The sequence below is a fragment of the Dromiciops gliroides genome, chromosome 3, assembly GCF_019393635.1.
Source record: "Dromiciops gliroides isolate mDroGli1 chromosome 3, mDroGli1.pri, whole genome shotgun sequence".
NCBI classification, from domain to species: domain Eukaryota; kingdom Metazoa; phylum Chordata; class Mammalia; order Microbiotheria; family Microbiotheriidae; genus Dromiciops; species Dromiciops gliroides.
The window spans coordinates 445,862,630-445,882,811 of record NC_057863.1 but is presented as its reverse complement, the minus strand read 5'-3'; the positions used below and the strand labels follow the sequence as shown (position 1 = coordinate 445,882,811).

The 20,182-nt window shown below is 36.5% G+C and overlaps 1 protein-coding gene across 3 annotated transcripts in view; it reads right to left on the bottom strand.

Annotated features, from left to right (window-relative positions):
- ABCB11 (ATP binding cassette subfamily B member 11) overlaps window positions 1–20,182 on the bottom strand; it is a 142,246-nt gene that overhangs the window by 28,091 nt on the left and 93,973 nt on the right. For all 3 annotated transcript variants that reach the window (XM_043992208.1, XM_043992207.1, XM_043992209.1), the window contains 2 exons: window positions 16,362–16,464; window positions 5,294–5,452 (listed from right to left, as the gene is read on the bottom strand). In XM_043992208.1, the coding sequence (XP_043848143.1) occupies window positions 5,294–5,452; window positions 16,362–16,464 (262 nt within the window). The remainder of the gene's footprint in view (window positions 1–5,293; window positions 5,453–16,361; window positions 16,465–20,182) is intronic.

The window sequence follows — 20,182 nt, the reverse complement described above, 5'->3', positions numbered from 1 at the left end:
CCTACTTTCTATCCCTTCCAAGTCCCCACCAATTCTTTAAGCCCTGAAGAGCCAGGTTCAAGTATAGCCTCCAACAATAAAAGACTCTGTGACCCTCAGCAAGTCCATACATCCCTCAGCACTCTGGACACCTCTTGAAGACAAAAGAATTGCAGAGAAGGGCCCAACCTTCATCTATAGAAGGAGATTTCTTATCGGGGAGTTCTCTATCTATGCTAGTGAAATCAGAGGTCCAGACCTCATCCCTTTCCTTAAAACCCACCTCAAATGATACCTCCTTCATGAAACCTTCCTCCTTAAGGCTCACATGGCATTTTGTCAAGTCAACAGTCATTTATTAAGCACCTATGTTTTGTTTTGCAACTTTTTAATTTACTCATGTCATAATTGCCTCTCTTCTCCTTCTACTAAAGTATAAGCTCCCTGAAGCCAGGGTCTGTGTCTTAATTATATTTGTATGGAGGTATACGGATAGTTAAATCATGTACAAGCAACCTTTAAGCACAGTCCCTGCCTAAATGATCACAAATTCCAAATTAGTGGCATCTAAATGAAAAGTTTAACTTTTACCACTGATTAGTAAATTAAGATAGAATTTGGTATGCCCATGGCTTTCTTCTTGTGATGAGTTCATGTGGAATGATCTCAGAATATGTCATAGAAGTTTTCTCCCATTTTGACATAACATAATCCCATTGTTCAGTGAGAAAAGAGTTTCACTGGGGTAAAAAAATGTTTTGGTTGGATCTTAAGAAATTTGCTTTTATTCCCCTTATGTGCCAGTATTATCCAAATATAGACATTACTTTCATCTGAGTTATGATCCAGCTATTAGATTTCCAGAATTCTAGAACATTAGAATTGGGAGAGACCTCAAAGCTAATCTAGTTCCACAGACTCATTGATGACTTGCTGAAGGACATACAATTCATTATTGGCCTCTATTCAAGAAAGAGGACCCTGTTATTTCAGATAGAGAGACCCAATGATTTCCCTTTGTGTCAACTCTTCTCCTATTAGCCTTACCCAGTTTCACAGGAGTATATAGTGGAGAAGAGCTGAACTTGGCAAAATCCAACGCAATGACACTTAATAAATACCCATTTAAAATCCACATGGAATGTCTACTGTGTGCTAATGTCTTCAAGTCCAAGAAAGTTCCTTTTATGAAAACAAATGCAGGCACCTCCTGTAACAAACAGTTTTGCTCTCGCTGTCATCCTTGTCACCTCTAGGCAGTCTTCAGGTCTCTCTCCAGCTCACCCTACGTTTAATTGAGCACCTGGGCAGGCATCTCTATGACAGTACTGTCACTTAGGTAGCTGGGGATGTGGAACTGAAGATGCAACATCTGCTTTGTGGGGATCTTTGGCCAATTTTCTAGCTGGCCAAATGAGATCCAGGGAAAGAGAGTCAGTCACTTGACAAATGATGTTTCACACTGAGCTCATGGTTTATCTAGATTTCGAATCCAGCTCTGAACAGTTCCCAAGGCTTGGCTGGGTTCTCAGACCACACTGCAGTATCAGTGCACCAAACACGTGTCCTGCATACATTGGATCACCAGGATGAAAATGGCTCACTTATAAATTGGCTATTTTCTGGATGGGAAAATTAGACCTCAAGTATGAAAACAACCTGCAGTTCTTGAAATGTACATGCTAATTAGCCCTGTGAGGGACGACCAGAAACAATCATCTTTAGCAAAAAGGGAAGACAATAAAGGTTGTTAGAGCACCAGATTCCTGGCTGATGCAGCCTCATGGACCATTACCAATGAAGAGACTTGTGTTCTTTTTTTCTACCAGCTGGCTGCTTGCCCTGCTCCTGCGGCACTAAAGGGAAAATGCCACAATCTCAGACTATGTAAAAAGCTGCTCTGTTCTATTCGATATCTATACCAAAATCGGATAGGAGATTTTGCTACCACCAGGAGGCAGTGTGCCCAAGTAGAACAATGGCAGTGGCTGCAAGATGAGGCAGATTCCCTTAGGCAAATGACAGGAGAAATCATTGAATGTCAGTGATGGAAAAAATATTCTAGAGCACCTAGATGGCCCCAGTGGATATCATGCCAGGTGTGGAGTCAGAAAGACTCATTTACCTGAGTTCAAATTTGGCCTCAAACAAGCTGTGTAACCCTGGAGAAGTCACTTCACCCTGCCTCAGTTTCTGAATTTGTAAAATGAGCTGGAGAAGGAAATGGCAAACCACTCCAGTATCTTTGCCAAGAAAATCCCAAGTGGGGTCATGAAGAGTCCAACAGGACTGAAGTGACTCAACAACAACAAAAATCCAACCTACTCCTTGTGTAGATGAAAAAAAATGAGCCTCGGAGAGAGATGAAGTGATTTGCCTGAGGTTATGCAATTGAGGAATGATAAAGTTGGAATTAGAATTCCCAGCCCAGTGTGTAGGTTAGTGAAAAAAGCACTGGATTTGAAGTTATATAATCAGAGTTCCTACACAGGTTCTTCTACTTATCATCATTATCATTTTCAACACCACTATCATCATTTTCATCATTATAATCATCACCATCATTATTTAACCTTAGCTAAGGCACGTTACTCCCTTTGCATCTATAAAATAGGCATAATAATACTTGTACCTATGTCACAACATTATTACGATTCTCAGATGAGCTAATCTATGTGTCACAGGAACACTTTTGATATTAATGATTCCATTCTGAAATTTTTTGGGGGTGGGGCAATGCGGGTGCCCAGGGTCACATAGTTGGTAAATGTTAAGTGTCTGAGGCTGCATTTGAACTCGGGTCCTCCTGAATCCAGGGCCAGTGCTTTATCCACTGTGCCACCTTGCTGCCCCCTTCCATTCTGAATTTGTAATGAGAATACATATGCCAAGCTCATAGTTAGTAAATAGCTATGTTGTACAAATGTGGAAAAAATTATTTACAAAACTTAAAGTGCTACATTAATTTTAAATGTAAGTACCGAAGTGTATGACTGACTAAATTTTCACATCTGTAAAATGGGAAGAATGTTATTTGTTGTTATTCAATCATATCTGCTCTTTGTGACCTCATTTGGGTTTTTCTTGCCAAAGATACTGGAATAGTTTACCATTTCCTTCTCCAGTTCATTTTACAAATAAGAAACTGAGGGAAAAAGAGTTAAGTGACTTCCCCAAGGTCACATAGTAAGTATCTGAATCCAGATGTAAACTTAGGTTTTCCTGACTCCTGGTTCCCTGCTCTTTTCACTACACCACCTAGCTGTCTATAAAAGGGGAGGACTAGCATGTAATATTTATATCTCAGGGTTGTTACAAGAAAAGTATTTTTTTAATGCTAAAGCAATAATATAAATGTGAGCTACTGTCACTATTTTGAACCCGGCTCTCTCTTTTAGAAACTTTCCCAGGGAAAATAAAGATTCAGACAAATCTATCCCCCCTCCAGATGATTTTACATCAGGTGTTCTTTACTTTTAAAAATGGGGGGGTTGGGTGATAGCTGAATTTCAATATAATTAGTTTCCTTTGTTATCATTTGTATTTTGTTTTGTTTTGTTTTTCTTTTCATTTTTGTGGGGCCATGAGGGTTAAGTGACTTGCTCAGGGTCACACAGCTAGGAAGTGTCAAGTATCTGAGGCTGGATTTGAACTCAGGTCCTCCTGAATCCAAGGCTGGTGCTTTATCCACTGCACCACCTAGCTGCCCCTCTGTATTTTGTTTTATAGATTTAAAAACTATTCTCCTCAGAAAGGGGCCCATAGGCTTCACCAGACTGCCAAAGAAGTCTATGACATAAAAACAGGTAAAGCATTCCCAAGATATCATCGTCCAATGAAGACTGATTTTCAGTTCTATTCCTTCTACCACTCTTCCTTGGATGGAAAAGGAGACTTTTTGGAAAGGTCTCATTTTAGAAAGATATTTAACAAAAAGAGCTGTAGAACTTAAAAGGTTCTGAACCCTCAGTTGACCAGAGAATCAAATGAAAGCCTCTCTTTGCCTGAGGATTCCAATTATGCTTTTCTACTAGTTGTAAATGATGCTTCCCAATGGATGAATAAGTGACCAAAATGTAGTGGGAAGGCTGAATTCTTTAAATGATGAGGGCATATGCTCCCCAATGACATTTTAAAAAGAGGGATAGGATTGACATGGACACATATTTATAGTAGTTCTTCTCGAGGTAGCCAAAAATTGCAAAGTAAGGACACATCCTCCTATTGGGGAATGGAATAGGTTAAACAGATTGTGGCATATGAATATGCCATAAGAAAAGATGGACAATTTCAGAAGAAATTAGGAAGGCCTCGATGAACTAAAGGAAAGCAAAGTGAACAGAAGTAGGAGAAAAAGTTATACAATGATAACAGCATTATAGGGGAAATTTTTGCAAGACTATAATGTGCTGATCAACACACCTTCTGACAGGTGATGATCTTAAAATGCAGAAAGTAACCTTTTTGACATGTCTAATGTGAAATTTATAGCTATATATTGAGAGACTTGTTTTTTCTTACTTTTCTTTCTTTTTTAAAAGTCTGCTCAGTGGGGTAAGGGGATGTATTGAAACAGAGACAGATGAATACAAATGTTAAACAAATTAATGAAAACTGAAGCTGACATGTTAATGACTAAATTAGCAGAGTATGCCCTATCTTCCTTCTTTTGGCCATGTTGCACTTATTTCATTGGCAATTCTAGAAAAGGAAGGATAAAAATTTGACAGAAGAAAAGATGTAAATGAAATAGCCAAATGAAAATTTGGAATTATTTTTGGATATCATTTATCCAGCTTTCTCTATTCCAGCCCTTATTAACACTCTTCCCCTTTCACCCAGCATGTATTCAGGTTAGACCTGAGTGTTGGCCGCAGGCACAAAAATTATTCAATATTTGAATACCAAGTTATATTTTGTACTTCTACCATTCTACAAGGATGTAAATTGCCTCCATCAGATACTAATGACATTGTACTCTCTAGTCTGTCTGCCCTGTTTTCTGGTCTGATTGCTTAATGGGCAAATTGTCTTTTGCCACTATTTAAATTGCTTTCCTGATATTTTTTATACAGACCTTTTGATTGTATAGATGTGATGCAAGCCCAAATGACAGGGCTCTGCTTTGCTTTTATATATTCTCAATGAGAAAGAATATTCTCCTGATTAACAAAAAAATCCAGCTCACAACCAACAAGGAAGAAGGCACAGCTAGCAATTTCCTGAGGCTCTTTTTACCTGTAAAGGAAGAGTGCTTCTAATGTCATAGAAACAAAGAGACTGGAGGGCAATATAAACATGCATAATCTCTTACCCCAAGGATCTGGCTGAATAACAGGGCATACATGGGATTGACTGCACCATTCAGACCTGCTCCGAAGGAACCTGCCAGCATGTAAGGCCACTCTGGAGCATTGTACTTCAAAATCCTCATAAATGGTGCAGATTCAACTTTTTCTTCAAAAGGATGATCCTTAAGGGGAGGAAAAGGTTATATTAATTATTGAATCAGGAGGATACTTGCAAAGGTCATAAGCTATACATACTTAGGAATAGTGCTGGCTAACATCAGAAACAAGAAGGAATGAGTACCAGGTTTATCAAACATGATTCTGCTTGTACTTCTTTTTTTAAAAAATAGTATTTGATTTTTTTCCAATTACATGTAAAGACAACTTTTAACATTCATTTAAAAATTTTTTTCAGTTCCAAGCTTTCACCCTCCTTCCCTTCTTTCTCTTCCTCCTCCCTAAAATGATATGCAATTTGATTTAGGTTTATATATGTGCAATCATGTAAACATTTCCACATTCGTCATGTTGTGAAAGAAGAAACAAACCAATAAGGAAAAAAGAAATGAAAAAAATGAAATTATTATGCTTTGATCTGTCTTCAGACTACATCAGTTGTTTTTCTGGATGTGTATAACATTTTTCATCATGAGTCCTTTGGGACTGTCTTAAATTACTGTATTGCTGAAAATAACTAAATCATTCACACTTGATCATCATACAATGTTGCTGTTCCTGTGTACAATGTTCTCCTGGTCCTGCTCATTACACTTTGCATCAGTTCATATTAGTCTTTCCAGGTTTTTCTGGAAGCATCCTGCTCATCATTTCTTATAGCACAAAGTATTCCATTACAATTATGACTATAGATAGCTTTGAATTCTTCTGAAAACTGCCTATTCATATCCTTTGACTATCAATTGAAAAATTAACTATATTCTTAAAAATTTGACTCAGTTCTCTTTATATTTGAGAAAGGAGTCTTTTTATACTTCTAATGGAAAGATTCATACTTAGCAATATATTTTTTGTTTTGTTTTTGTTTTTGTTTTCAGGGCAATGGGGGTTAAGTGACTTGCCCATGGTCACACAGCTAGTAAATGTCAAGTGTCTGAGGCTGGATTTGAACTCAGGTATTCCTGAATCCAGGGCCGGTGCTTTATCCACTGTGTCACCTAGCTGCCCTAAATGGGATTGTATTTTAACAATTTAAAAAAAAATTCTTTTTTAGTGAGGCAATTGGGGTTAAATGACTTGCCCAGGGTCACACAGCTAGTAAATGTTAAGTGTCTGAGGACAGATTTGAACTCAGGTCCTCCTGAATCCAGGGCCAGTGCTCTATCCACCGTGCCACCTAGCTGCCCCCTAGCAATATGTTTTAAGGAAAGGTTTTCATTTAACTCATTAATGTCCATAATTAAATGATAGTATTTTGAATTTCCACATTTAATATTTCTTAAATAGGTCTTGGATTAACTATTGTTTGTCCTTCATTCTCAAAGAGGACCATGACATCAGGGTGATGTCATGACTTGCACTGAATCTTGGACTCAGTCATCATTTTAATATACTGATGCCTTTCATTGGATATTGGATGCTAAAGTTATAAATTCTTCCTTTATAATAGAAATAGTATCTATAAAACCACAGTTCAATTACTCTTGAATCATGACTTTACTAATTGTTATTCTTGGGAAAGTGAGGAAGGGAATAAACATTTAGAAAGCATCTACTATGTATCAGGCACTGTGCTAAGCACTTAATAAATATTATACCATATTCCCACTGGATCTTTTACTACATGTAATATAAATGTAGATAGCATGTAAACATCCATAAATTTAAAGAAGTACTTTAAAACATATATGTTTTGTCTATACTAAGTGAACTAGAAACTATCAATATTCTTTCTTTCACAGACGAAAACGCTTCAGTGAATTCTATTTAGTAAATAAAAGGCTATATGTAAATCGTGAGGAATTTTCAAATAAGTTTATACATGACCCTCTCATTTACTAAGTCAAAAACAAAAAACACCTACTAGAAGATAAGTTCACTTAATTAGATCCATAGTTTAAGTGTAATAAAGGAAGACAATTTAGACTAGTGGTATAATTGCTATTGAATTCACTCATGTTATTTTATCTTTTAATATTCTCTCACCTTTAAATTTTCTTGCTGCTTATTTTCTTACATAAACTATTCCAACTCAGAATTACCTATCATGTTGTATTGTGTCCCTTATTTTACTATCCCAAATGCCTAATGGACCATAGAACAACCAGCAAAAAACAAAAAAATTATAAAAAGTAGTTTTCTGGGGGGAATCAGCAGTATTCTTATCCTTAGTGACATTAGCTGGGATGTTATCAATCTCTGAAAGTACTCTTCTGGATCCAATACCTGTTAGTCTAATATGATGGAAATTTCCTTGGAGTTCTAGGAATTGGTAGTATCATAATACTGAATGTGTTTCTAGGCTAAGAATTTTTTTTTTTTTGAGACAGGACTTTTCTATCTCATGCAGCCTGGAAGTGTGATGTCTACTAATAGGGCTGATCCCCCAACTGATAAGCATGGATATTTCAGACTGCTTCATTTCTGATCTGGTCTGGTTCATCCCTATTTAGTCAGGCTAATGCCCCCTAGGGGCTCACTATAACGATGTTAGACTTAATGTGGACAAAGGATCTGCCTTAGCCCTACTGCATTTCATAATTCTGGAGCTCAAGAAATCCCCCCATTTACAAGGATCATAGACATGCAAAACCTTGGAAGACCAGATTTATTTTTTAAAAAAATATTTTATAAATATTTTAATATAATTGGTTTCCATGTATTTTAGTGAATGATTTTAAAAACATTATTAAAAAAAGGACTACATAAACTTCACTAAACTGCCAAAGGACTACACACACACACACACACACACACACACACACACACACAGATTGACTCCCTTCTCTAGTAACAAGCAAGACCAGTTAAATCCACAGATAACTCCAAAGACTACTTTGACAAATTGCTCTGACTCATACCCCTAGAGATATTAGTAAGAATCAATAAAAAAGTATTTTCATAATGTCCGTTTTATCACCTAGAAATGTTGTGTTTAGGGGGCAGCTAGGTAGTGCAATGGATAAAACACTGCCCTTGGATTCAGGAGGACCTGAGTTCAAATCCAGCCCCAGGCACTTGACACTTACTAGCTGTGTGACCCTGGGCAAGTCACTTAACCCTCACTGCCCTGCAAAAGAGAGAGAGAGAGAGAGAGAGAGAGAAATGGTGTGTATAAAAATCTTCATCAAGTAAATATATGAGCTGATAAGCTTGTCATGCAACAAGAATTAAAGAAAAAAGATAGCTAATATCACAATTTTGTTACCTCAAGATAGTAAGAGAAAAGGAGAAAGATACTCAGTATATTGGATGAATCTTTTATATGTCCAGAAAGAGATGGACAAGAACAATACCCGATGAGAATAGAAGGAAGAGTTAAGATTGACACTGCTGGAAGGAGTACCAATGTGTTTCATCAAGGAAACACCCTGTGTTTCTTGATGAAACAAAGGGGGGAATGTGGTATAAAATAATGGAATTTAGCAGACACCTAGGGGTCTCACCTGAATGATCTAGTAGTGTTTGGAACAGCTAGGGATGTATATGTGTGTGTGTGTGTGTGTGTGTGTGTGTGTGTGTGTGTGTGTGTGTGTGTATGTGTGTGTGTGTGTGTGATAGAGAGAGAGAGAGAGAGAGAAAGTGAAAGTTTTTCCTGGCACTTTTATCCTGTGGGCCTTGGCTGCATAGCTGTTTCCCACTGAAGCTATGAACCCCAGGTGGTGAGTTAACATATTAGCCCAGCTCTTTGAAAAATAGCTGAGCCAGAAGTGAGTTTGGGGATTATATAGGCTTTTGTTAGAGTTAGGGGGATTATCCATTTTTCTTTTTCCCTATTCCCTTGCCTTTTACTTTATTAATTTCACCTTTGCTGTGTATTTTATTCCCATTAATAAAACCTGATTCGTTTGTGGAAAAGAGGCTGTTAAACCCCTTTCTTATTGGCCTGGGAGAAATAACTAGAAAGGCAGTTCGGAAGGGAGGAGTTTTGGTCCTAGAGGTCCCTCATTATTTTCTAAATACGGCAAGCCACCCAATTAACTCTCCACATATTAAATTCGGCCCGTACAAATGAGACCACATTCATCAAAGTATCATCATATCCTTTCCCCCTCCCTCTTTCATCTCCTTTGATGCAAGTATAACTGAAAAGGAAATTAACTTAAAACATGAACTAAAGGAGGAGGAAAAACAAGGGACTGGATAATAATTTTTAAAATAGTAGAAAATTAGCCCCCAAATACTAAAAAAAATTATTGAATTTCACTTGCAATACACAAGAGAATAATAGGAGAAAATGAAATGATATAAGAATATATTTTGAGTAATGATACAAAGGAAGTTCATTCTGATCTCTTTCTCTCTCAGCCTAAAATAACAGTAAGAGGGGGAAAAAGTCACTCATAGACTGGAGTGAAAATTCCTTTATAATCAGAGTTTCTTAGGAACATTATTATCATAGTCAGTCTGACTAAATCTAAAACTTTCCCCTTTATCTCTATTTTTGAGGATCAGGTGAAAATGTAGTTTGTTCCCTAGTCTCTATGCTAAACTCCATAGACCAGGCTCTTCCTACACAAGTTGTTTCTTATTCCAGCCCATAAAGGTCTCCTGCTTTTTCTGTGCTCTTTAGGAGCTGCCATATGCTTGATGAAGAGAGTTCCAATTATACCAATTATTGTACATTTCCTTTCATAATCTACACTGATAAACATTTCTCAGTATCTAAGGTTAATAATGAGCCTATAATTTCTTGGGGGTGATTCTCTGGTCCTCAACTCCTATCATCAACCCTTCTTTTTCTGTAAACAAATGTGCATGATGGTCATTAGTTCAAAACTTCTTTATCTATATATTATTGATTAAGTTCTGCCTATGGAAGGTCTTTTAATTCTATGCTATGAGTCCTTTCATAGACTCTTTTCAGAAGTCCACTATTTCTGGCAATTTATATACTTATTGTCAGCCTTTATTATTAGTAGAGTGATGTTGGATTGTTCCAAGAACCTTTCTCTAAATTTTTAACATTTATTACTTTCTCTGTTAGTGTCGATCAATCCTCTTTTTCCTTTTGACAGAGGAAGTATTAAACCTTATATAAATCTCTGTTTGGGATGGATTTTTTTTGTTTGTTTGAATTTTTCGTCATTATACTTTCCAAATTTCTTATGTATGGACTATTTTATAGTTCCATTTTATATGTTCAGACTGGTATCACCTTAAATCTGCTCTTTCCATTTAGGGTGCTAATAAGTTTCTTGACATGTACAGTTTCAGATTTCTCCTTGATAGTTTTATGTGTGATGTGTATTGCCAAGTGGAGACCGAGGCATAATGTAAAGATTGCCTGCATTCATTGGTTCAATATGATCTCTTTTCAGACTCAAAGTCTTTAGCCTCTACCTTTTCTTGACATTCATTAAGATTTTTACACTTATTGAGCCCAAATGACATTTTGATATCACTGGAGAGAAATTCCATGAGAGAGAAGCATGTAACTTGTGTTTTTAATTTTTCTTATGGCTCTGTATAACTTTTATCCATGTACATCAAGTTATTAGTAAAAATGTTTTGAAAAAATATTTTGGTATTAGTCCCTTTTTAAACTTTGAGGCCATTCTCAATTCTATTTAGGAACAATGATGTTGGGTTTAAAGCTAGAATATAATGGGCTCCAACTGTCTCTCTTTAAGATATCATATTTATATCTATTATTCTTGACATTAGTGATATATCAGATAGAGAAAACTATTCCATCTGGACATTATATATTCTAGATTTCTCAGTATACTTGGGTCTATTTAAAATATATATGGAACACTTTTCTCTATTTGATATGTATATGCATAATATGTATTTTTATATACCACATGATTAAGTCATGAGTGTGAAACCAATCAATGACTTTGTGATAATCAATAAAAGCAATGTAAATATTGTCAGGAAAATTTCTGAGTCTGATGGAGGAACAGAAACAACAAAGTTTCCAGGCTGAAGCAAATAGCTTTATTGAGAGAGTCCCCCACTAAAACCAGTCTTCCAGGGATTGTACCTGAAAGACCCAGAGTTATAAAATCCATGGGTTTATACACCCTTCCAAAAGTTACACTTATATAACATAGTATCAATCTTAATTAGTTACTCTTCTAAAATTAAAGCATATTCTTAGGAAATATGGGAAACTGCCTAGTGACCATAATGTCAGCATTTTCCAATATTCTTATCAGAGTCTTATGATGACAACAGGGTGGTTCATAGTCATGCTGCATGACCCCCTCCTATTATTCAAGCATGCCACTGGTGAGCTGTGTGAACTCCTTGAGTCAAGCATGTAACTCATGGTTTCTAAAATATAGTATTGCTGACTACTGTATCTTGTGATTTTACTTAATGCTTGACATTGGAAAGTTAGTCAGAAGAGAGACTTAACTTATTGACCTTATATAATTGTAATAAAATATCTAAATATAATAAATCACAATTTTAGTTAATATATTGATTTTTACCTTAATTAAATCACTTATAACTATGACAAATCTCATAACTAAAAGATGGGGAAAATCTCACAATATTATGGCACTTCTGAGTGACTTCAGTAATTACCTAATCAATAATAAATTGCTCTTTATGCCCTAGGACTTTTTATCCTATCTTTTTGTTCTTCAAGCAATATGCTATTTTTCTTTTAAGGGTTTATAGGCTCTTTAGTGACTTAATCTGTGAACTGCTTGAATAAAGTCCAAAACATTAATTGGTTGGTGATGTTCTCATCCTTTAGTACTAGATATATTCCTCATCTTTTAGCAGAATATATGTAATATCTTCTTTTAAGAAAAGTGGAATTAAGTTTTATTTGAGATTAAGCTTATAAAGTTCTTTCTAGCAATTCATGAATTACTGTGAAATGTCAATAATTATAGATCTTCCCTGGACCCAAAATTTTCCAGTTTGAAAGATAACCTGTAGCTTCAATGACATTTCTTCATTACATTAATGGTAAACAAATCTTTCTGTTTCATATTGGATCCAACTTGTGTTTTTGTTGTACTGGACTTCTTGTGACCACCTAGACTCTTTCTCTGTCTCCCGTTAAATACATCCAACTGAGAGCAGAGAGTGAAATACCAAGGACAAATATGAATAAACACAAACACAGATGGATACAGGAGGATACCCACCAGAACAAAGAAACAATTTCAGGGAGTGTGACCTCTCTGTAGTAGAGGGGATGCTAACTATGGACTCTGGAACAGCACCAATCCTCAGAGCCCAGCAGAGAGCTATACCTAGGGAGAACTTAATGAGCATTCCATAAAGGCAGAAAAGAACTCTCAATGACTTACCACCTTTATCCTTTAAATTTGAACCCACTCTCCCCAGGGACTTTGTCCATGCAGGAAAAAAGTATACTTCAGCTTTGAGTAGAATGTTTTGTATTGATTGTTTTTACTATATCTGCTTTAGTAAAGTTAATTGAGAGTATTGACTGATTATCTATAGGGATCACACTGGTGGGGACTCATGAAAGACTTGGCCTTTCAACCACCCTCTTAGGTAGGACTTGGCTTACCAATTTAAGCAGAAGTTAGTAAAGTGACTCCAGAGAGCTGCTATACTTTCTTTCAAATATTATGAGAGAATGTGTTCTCCTACATACAGCATGAGAATTCATGATGGCTATAGCAACTGACAGTTTTTCTGAATTAGTCTGGCTTGGCATAATTGACCTACTAATTGGATTTATGCTATCGAATCCTAAAGGAGCTTTTCAAAGTTCCATCTAAGTATTCCATTTCCTCTGCATTGTAATTTGAAATGGTTGATATTATTTTTGTTGCCTATTTAATTATTAGATAGAATTTCTGGAGATTGTACTAAGTAAAGATTTTTAATGAACTGAGATTCTTTGGGGGGGGGGCGCAACAGGGGTTAAGTGACTTGCCCAGGGTCACACAGCTAGTAAGTGTCAAGCGTCTGAGTCTGGATTTGAATTTAGGTCCTCCTGAATCCAGGGCCAGTGCTTTATCCACTGTGCCACCTAGTTTCCCCTAAATTTAATTATCTTTACTTATCTTTTTTTTTTTTTTTTTTTGGTGGGGCAATGAGGGTTAAGTGATTTGCCCAGAGTCACACAGCTAATAAGTATCAAGTGTCTGAGCCTGGATTTGAACTCAGGTCCTCCTGAATCCAGGGCTGATACTTTATGCACTGTGCCACCTAGCTGCGCCTCACTCCATTATCTTTACCAAGAAAAGCCCATATGGGATCATGGAGAGTTGGACACAACTGAAACAACTGAACAATTAGAGAATAATGAAAATATTTGTATCTTCAGTCCATTTTATGTGGATCTATGGTTTGCCTGCTTTAGTCAAATGTCAATGCTATCTACACTGATGCATTGGTATTGGTATTTCTGATTTGTTCTATTGGATTTTGTCTTCACACAATACATAGTCATTCACTTTTCTCTATTCCATGTTAAGCTGCACATCACAACAGTTTCAAGGAGAACTAGCCTGTAGCTTTATCTCCCCTCTCTCACCCCACCCCAACATTCAGGTTATTCCTTTGACTTTCAGCTACAGTTGTATCACACTGATTGTGTATCACCAGAACACAATTCATCAGCCTTTTAGGTTTCACAGCTACTGTCCAGGTCACCATTGTACGTTATTCTAGCTGCCATTGTCCTGCGTGACCATCTGCTATCCTCTTATAGTTTTCCCCCTCTTTAACATCAAACTGATGCACTTTTACTATTGTTGTATACACTTAGCAATTGCTTATACTCCTTATTATGGTTTAAGAATACAGATGAATGGAATTCCTTAAATTTCTATCTTTCTAAAACAAACCAGTTTCTTTTTACTAATATGACTTTAAAAACATTTTTCCCTTTAGCATCAGTAGCCCTCAATAGAAAAAAAAAAGGGGGGGCATCATTCTCCACAGTTAACAGTCAGGTGGTCTTGATTATATTTTTTTCAGAAATAAATTCTCATTTTATTTTAAAGATCTAGATATTTCTAGTTACAAATGGATACATTTGCCATGGAGAAATGTAACACAATTGGTCTTATTCTTCCTAACTTCCCTATTACTGTCAAAAGGTACAATTATCCTCTAAGTCATCCAGGCTCACAACCTAGGTGTCATTCTCAACTTTCATTTTCTCACCCTACATATCCAATTAATTACCAAGTCCTCTCCTTTATACCTTTACAAAATCTCTCATAAATACCTCTTCTCCTTTGACACTATCACTACCTCATGCTTGGATTATTCTAATAGTTTGCTAGCTGGTCCCCCTGCCTCAAGTCTCTCCCCACACCACTCCATCTATTAGAATGATTTTCCTAAAGTACAGGTCTGACCATGGGTCTTGGCTATATATTGAGGCTCTACTGTGAAATCTATAGACTTCAAAAAACAAAGGATTTTCTTTTTTTGGAGGGGGGGGCAACTGCTTAAAAAAAGCTAATTGGAAAAATCATTAAAAAGGCAAAAATTAAAACTGGATTTTCTTTTAAATTTGTGTTTTGACTGGTCAAAGGTTAACATCTTTCTCCTCTCAATAATTCTTTGAATGAGATTCAGTCATTCAGTGATTATCATAATTGTCATAAATTCAGGGAATGTCATAATGACTATAGAAGAATCCAAAACTGAAATATAACACCTAGAATGAGTAATACTGTATGTTTCTCATAAACATTTTCCCTCACAATGACTCATCCACTTTTTTATAAGAAAATCGAAATCTATAATCATATCCTAGAAGTTGAATAATCCTCTATTTGTAAAATGACTCTGCATTAAGACCAAAGAAGACCTTTAGTGTCCTTCCCGCTCCATCTTTTGTTTGTAAACCACACTGTAATTCACTCCATACCCCATAATGGGTCACAAATGTTCACAATTACTCAAGGCAAATTCTAAATTCCTGTAACCAAAATGGAATCTGAGATTTTGTTTAAAGAAAAAATGCTAAATGGATAGTTATCTCACTAAACACAAAGTCATGAATTCTGTTGGTACTTAAAATTATAATATTTTATTCATTTTTTTATAACTTGGCTTTATAAAATAGTATCAAAAACTTTGTTCTCACACTAAAGTAAGTTTAAGTAAGCTTGAGCAATGTCCATAAAGGCCAGTATTTGCTGTATTACATCATTTGTTTTAAATTTATCCAAAAACCCGGAACATTGTGTATGTTTAAAGAAAGAAAGTGTTCCATGAAACAGAATCATATTGTAAAGCTAGAAAGGGTCTTAGAAAGCACTGCGTTCAACACTTTATTTTACACATTAGTAAAAAGAAAGAGGTCCAGAGACATGAAATGATTTGCCCAGGATCACAGGGCATTTGAACTCAGGCCTTCCTGAATCCAGACTCAGTGCTTCTCCAATATATTGTTCTGTAAATGACGTGAACCTAGATCCCATTCGTTTAGAACGTGTTGTCATTTGGACAGGGTTTCAGGCTCAAGTTTACCTTTGTTTAGGAAAGTCTTTCTTCATAATTATGTGAATTATGTGGAGAAGGAATACAAATGGTATAAACATGACTGTAAGGGGATATTTTAAACCATGAGAGAAGAAGTTGGTTTTGGACATTCTCAAGTATTTTAGAAGCACAACTACAAATCAGCAACTAATTTACTAATTATAAGTAATCCTTATTGATTTGTTAATGTCCCCAACAAACCTCTATTACACAAATTAAGTACTTAAAAACAGTGAAATTCTACTTTAATATTATATATATATATGTATGTTCTATGTATATATATAATAGTCTATATTTCTGACATGTCACTACTTGAGCATAACTTTCCCCCAATTAGTCTGAATTACAACAATTTATTATAGAAATGCCTAGTAAATCCATATGCTTAGGTTTAAGTGACATCTGAATGATGTGGGTTATATTTATCCTCAATTTTCCCCATGTGTATTTATTTCTGACCTTGTCATCTTCTTTATAAGCAGGTATATGGTCTAAAGTATGTAACGGAGGCTGCTGCATCATGTTGGAAAGCTGAGACTTGGACCGCTGTCGTAAGGAAGCTCTGAAAAGAGAAAAATGAAAGAGACCTGAGTGTTCAGGACAGGTTGGAAGGAGTTCCCCTTATATTCAGGTTTATACCTCAAGCATTAATTGAAAAAAAATATTAATCCAGTATTAGTAACAAAGGGCTTCCTGGAAAGATCTGTGATAGAGCTGGCTATGAGGTGATCATCCCATGGTGCAGGCATTCACTTGAGCAGACAGAGGGGAAGAAGTGACCCACTAGCTGATTGCTGAAAGAAGGATCATAGAGTCATAAAGGGTTAATGCTGGAAGGGACCTTGAAATGCTAATCTCTTCTTTTTTAAAGCTGGAAGCTAGAGATTGAAGCTACTACCCAAAAGTAATGTGATCAGAGGGTCACGTGTATAGAACCAGCACATCCTCACTCCTCCCTATCACCACCTCCAAGGTGAAGCTATTTTTGCCTTCTACATACACCTCCCTTCAGTCCACATGCTGCCTTTTCATGATTTCTTATAGATTGTAAGGCTTCCTTTGATTCCCTGTAGTGGGAAGCTTACTGAATTTAGATTCCCAAGACCTGGAAATCAGTGGGTCAACTAGGGAAAATTCCCCAGAGCTTCAGTTTCCTCATCTGTAAAATAGGGCTAACAATCCATAAACCACTAATTCCACATAATTATTATGAGGGAAGTGCTTTGTGAACCTTGAATTAGAGTGTTTTTGTTAATTATTAATGTTATTGTCATTCATTGTCTTTTTTTTTCAGGGTAATGAGAGTTAAGTGACTTGCCCAGGGTCACACAGCCAGTGTCAAGTGTCTGAGGCCAGATTTGAACTCAGGTCCTCCTGAATCCAGGGCCGGTTCTCTATCTACCTAGCTGCCCCTATTGTCATTCATTGTACCCTAGTTCTCTAATCTGTTTTAGGACCTCAAATGACAGAGACAATCTCACCATTTTCTCATCTAAATGATGGGTTTATAAATAGCATACAAACAGCTGGTAGAATACTTATGTAGACATACTCTCAGATACATGGAGACATTTACTTTTATTTCACTGATATCCTCAATTTTATCCATAGGATTTTAGATTTAGAGCTGGAAGGGACCCGAGAGGTAATTTATTTCAACCCCCTCATTTTACTGATAAGGAAAATAAAACCCAAAGGGGTTATAAGAATTGTCCAAGATCCCCTGACAGATTTAGCAACAGAGTCAGGTTTCAAAGTCAAGAGTTTTGACTCAATCCAGTTTACTTTCCACTAATTATGATGCCTTCATATAGATTTTGAGAAGTAAAACCTTATATATTATCTCAACCAAGGAAATTAGCTCTCCCCAGAACAGAAGATGGAATGAGAGTGGGCTCATGGGCTTGGAGTAGGTACTGTCTTATATACAAGAGGACAAAGGAATACAGTGTTAGGTTTTTTCAATTTTGTTTTGTTTTGTTTTTTACAAATCTAAGGTAAGCAGACCCCAGAGACTTTTAAATATACCTATCATTTGTAGATCTTCCAAGAATAAACACAGAGGTAGATAAAATGACTTGGGTGTCAGGGTTTGCAACCTATGGATTAATTCATCAGTCATTCCAGATATTTCTTTGTGTATGGTTCCCCTCTTCCCTTTAGGGAAAAGGGCATGGTCCAACCATATTGCACCACCTGATTTTCTCTGTATAAACACGTTCATGGGTGTGGTACAGGGTGGTACCCAGGGCAACGCTGTGTAGGTTCTACACACCAAACACCAAGGATCACTCTGTGTGCTATTTTAATAAATCGAACCAAAGATTTTTTTCATACACGTTTATTCAGCCACAGGACCAGTTTAAAACTAGTTGGGGTCAAAAAAGGGATACAAAGTTGGTCTATCCCAGAGATATCCTTCCTTGTAGGTCTGCCCTGATACCATACTTCCCTCGCCTACCTAGTCTTAGATTCCATAGCATCAGTCTCTTTTTTCTTTTTTTAGTGAGGCAATTGGGATTAAGTGACTTGCCCGGGGTCACACAGCTAGTAAGTGTTAAGTGTCTGAGGCCGGATTTGAACTCAGGTACTCCTGACTCCAGGGCCGGTGCTCTAGCCACTGCGCCACCCAGCTGTCCCGGAGTCTCTTCTTTTGATTCGATAACATAGGTAAAGTTATTTTCTCCTGAATAAAGAAGTGACATACAAGACAGGTAAGTTTGCACCTGGGTAAGGCAGAGGATATACCAGTGGGTAGTGGTGGCACTACACTACACTACACTAGTGTAGGACACTACACTAGAAACAGAAAGACCAATTAAGAAGCTGTTGCAATGGAGCAGGTAAGAGGTCATAAGGCCCTGAACCTTATAATAATAAGGGTACTATAATAGCTCAACCTTATAATAAGGGTAGAGGGATTGTGAGTAGGGAGAAGAGGATGAAAACAAAAATGGTAGTCAAAGATAGAATTAACAATGTCCTTCTCTTTAGAAGTTCATAATGACTCCCTATTATGTCTCATAACAAATTTAATCTTAGGCTTCAAGGACTCTTCTTAAGTTGATCAGTGAATGTCTTATTTGTTTGTAGAACATTAATTTCGGGTGGCATGGTAGAATTCATGTAACTAACATTCTACTACGGAGGGACTGAAATCTGAAGAAATGAGTCCCATCTTTTAGCACAAAGGCCAGTTCCTTTTCATAATGGTGATACAATGGGAAAAGAACTGGCTTTTGAGTCATTGGATCTGGATGAAAATCCTGCCTTTGACACTACTTATATGAACTTAGGAAAGTCACATGAACTCCGTAGAGCCTCAATTTCTTCAATTATAAAATAAAAAGTTTGGACTAGACAACCCCTAATGTTTCTTTCAGCTGCCAGTTTAGGCCTTCTCACTCATTCCGGTTAATCTTTTCTACCAAAGAGTAACACAGTTCCTTCCCTATGTATACATCTCTCTGTAGGTATCTCTTTCTCTGTTTGTTGAAAAGGTGGTTGTTTTTAGAATTCATCAAATAGAAAAGGCATATTCTAGAACATGATTAACTAATACAAGTAGTAAATATTAAGCAGACAAGTTAAAATTTTATTATGCCTTTCAGTTGAAAAAACCTCAAACCAGTACTCAAAAGTTTATTTAAAAATTCCACTTCCAAACAACAAACAAACAAAAATTCCACTTTCTCATTTCTATCGCTCTAAACCACTCTTGGTCCTAGACCACTCTTGCTATTTCCTTCTCTGAATGCTTAATTCAGAAGTGAAAATAACATCCAGATTATTTTCTTTGTTAGGAAAGGTAGGCTGTTATCTTCATTACATTTATGATTTTTTATTTCCACTGAGGGGCAGTATGACCTTCAGAGTAGAAAGGCAGTCTTAGACTTAGGAAGACTTGGCTTCCAGTCTCGTCTCTGGAATCTAACGACGATGTGACCCTGGCAAGTACACTTGTGACTATTTATTAAGGAGGTCAGTCACATAACATATGCTGATCTGCATTTTTAAGGGGAGTCTCCTCACTGATGACATGAAAGGTCTAGAGCAACAATTTCTTAAAAATTCCATTTAGGAGCACTCTATTGGAAACAAGGACATGTGTGTATTAGCAATAAGATCAATAGTTATTAAGTCTTCTCCAACTCTTCATGATCCCATTTGAGGTTTTCTTGATAAAGAAAGAAACTAGAGTGGTTTGTCATTTCCTTGTCTAGCTCATTTTTCATATAAGAAAACTGAGGCAAACACAGTTCAGTAACTTGTGCAGGCTC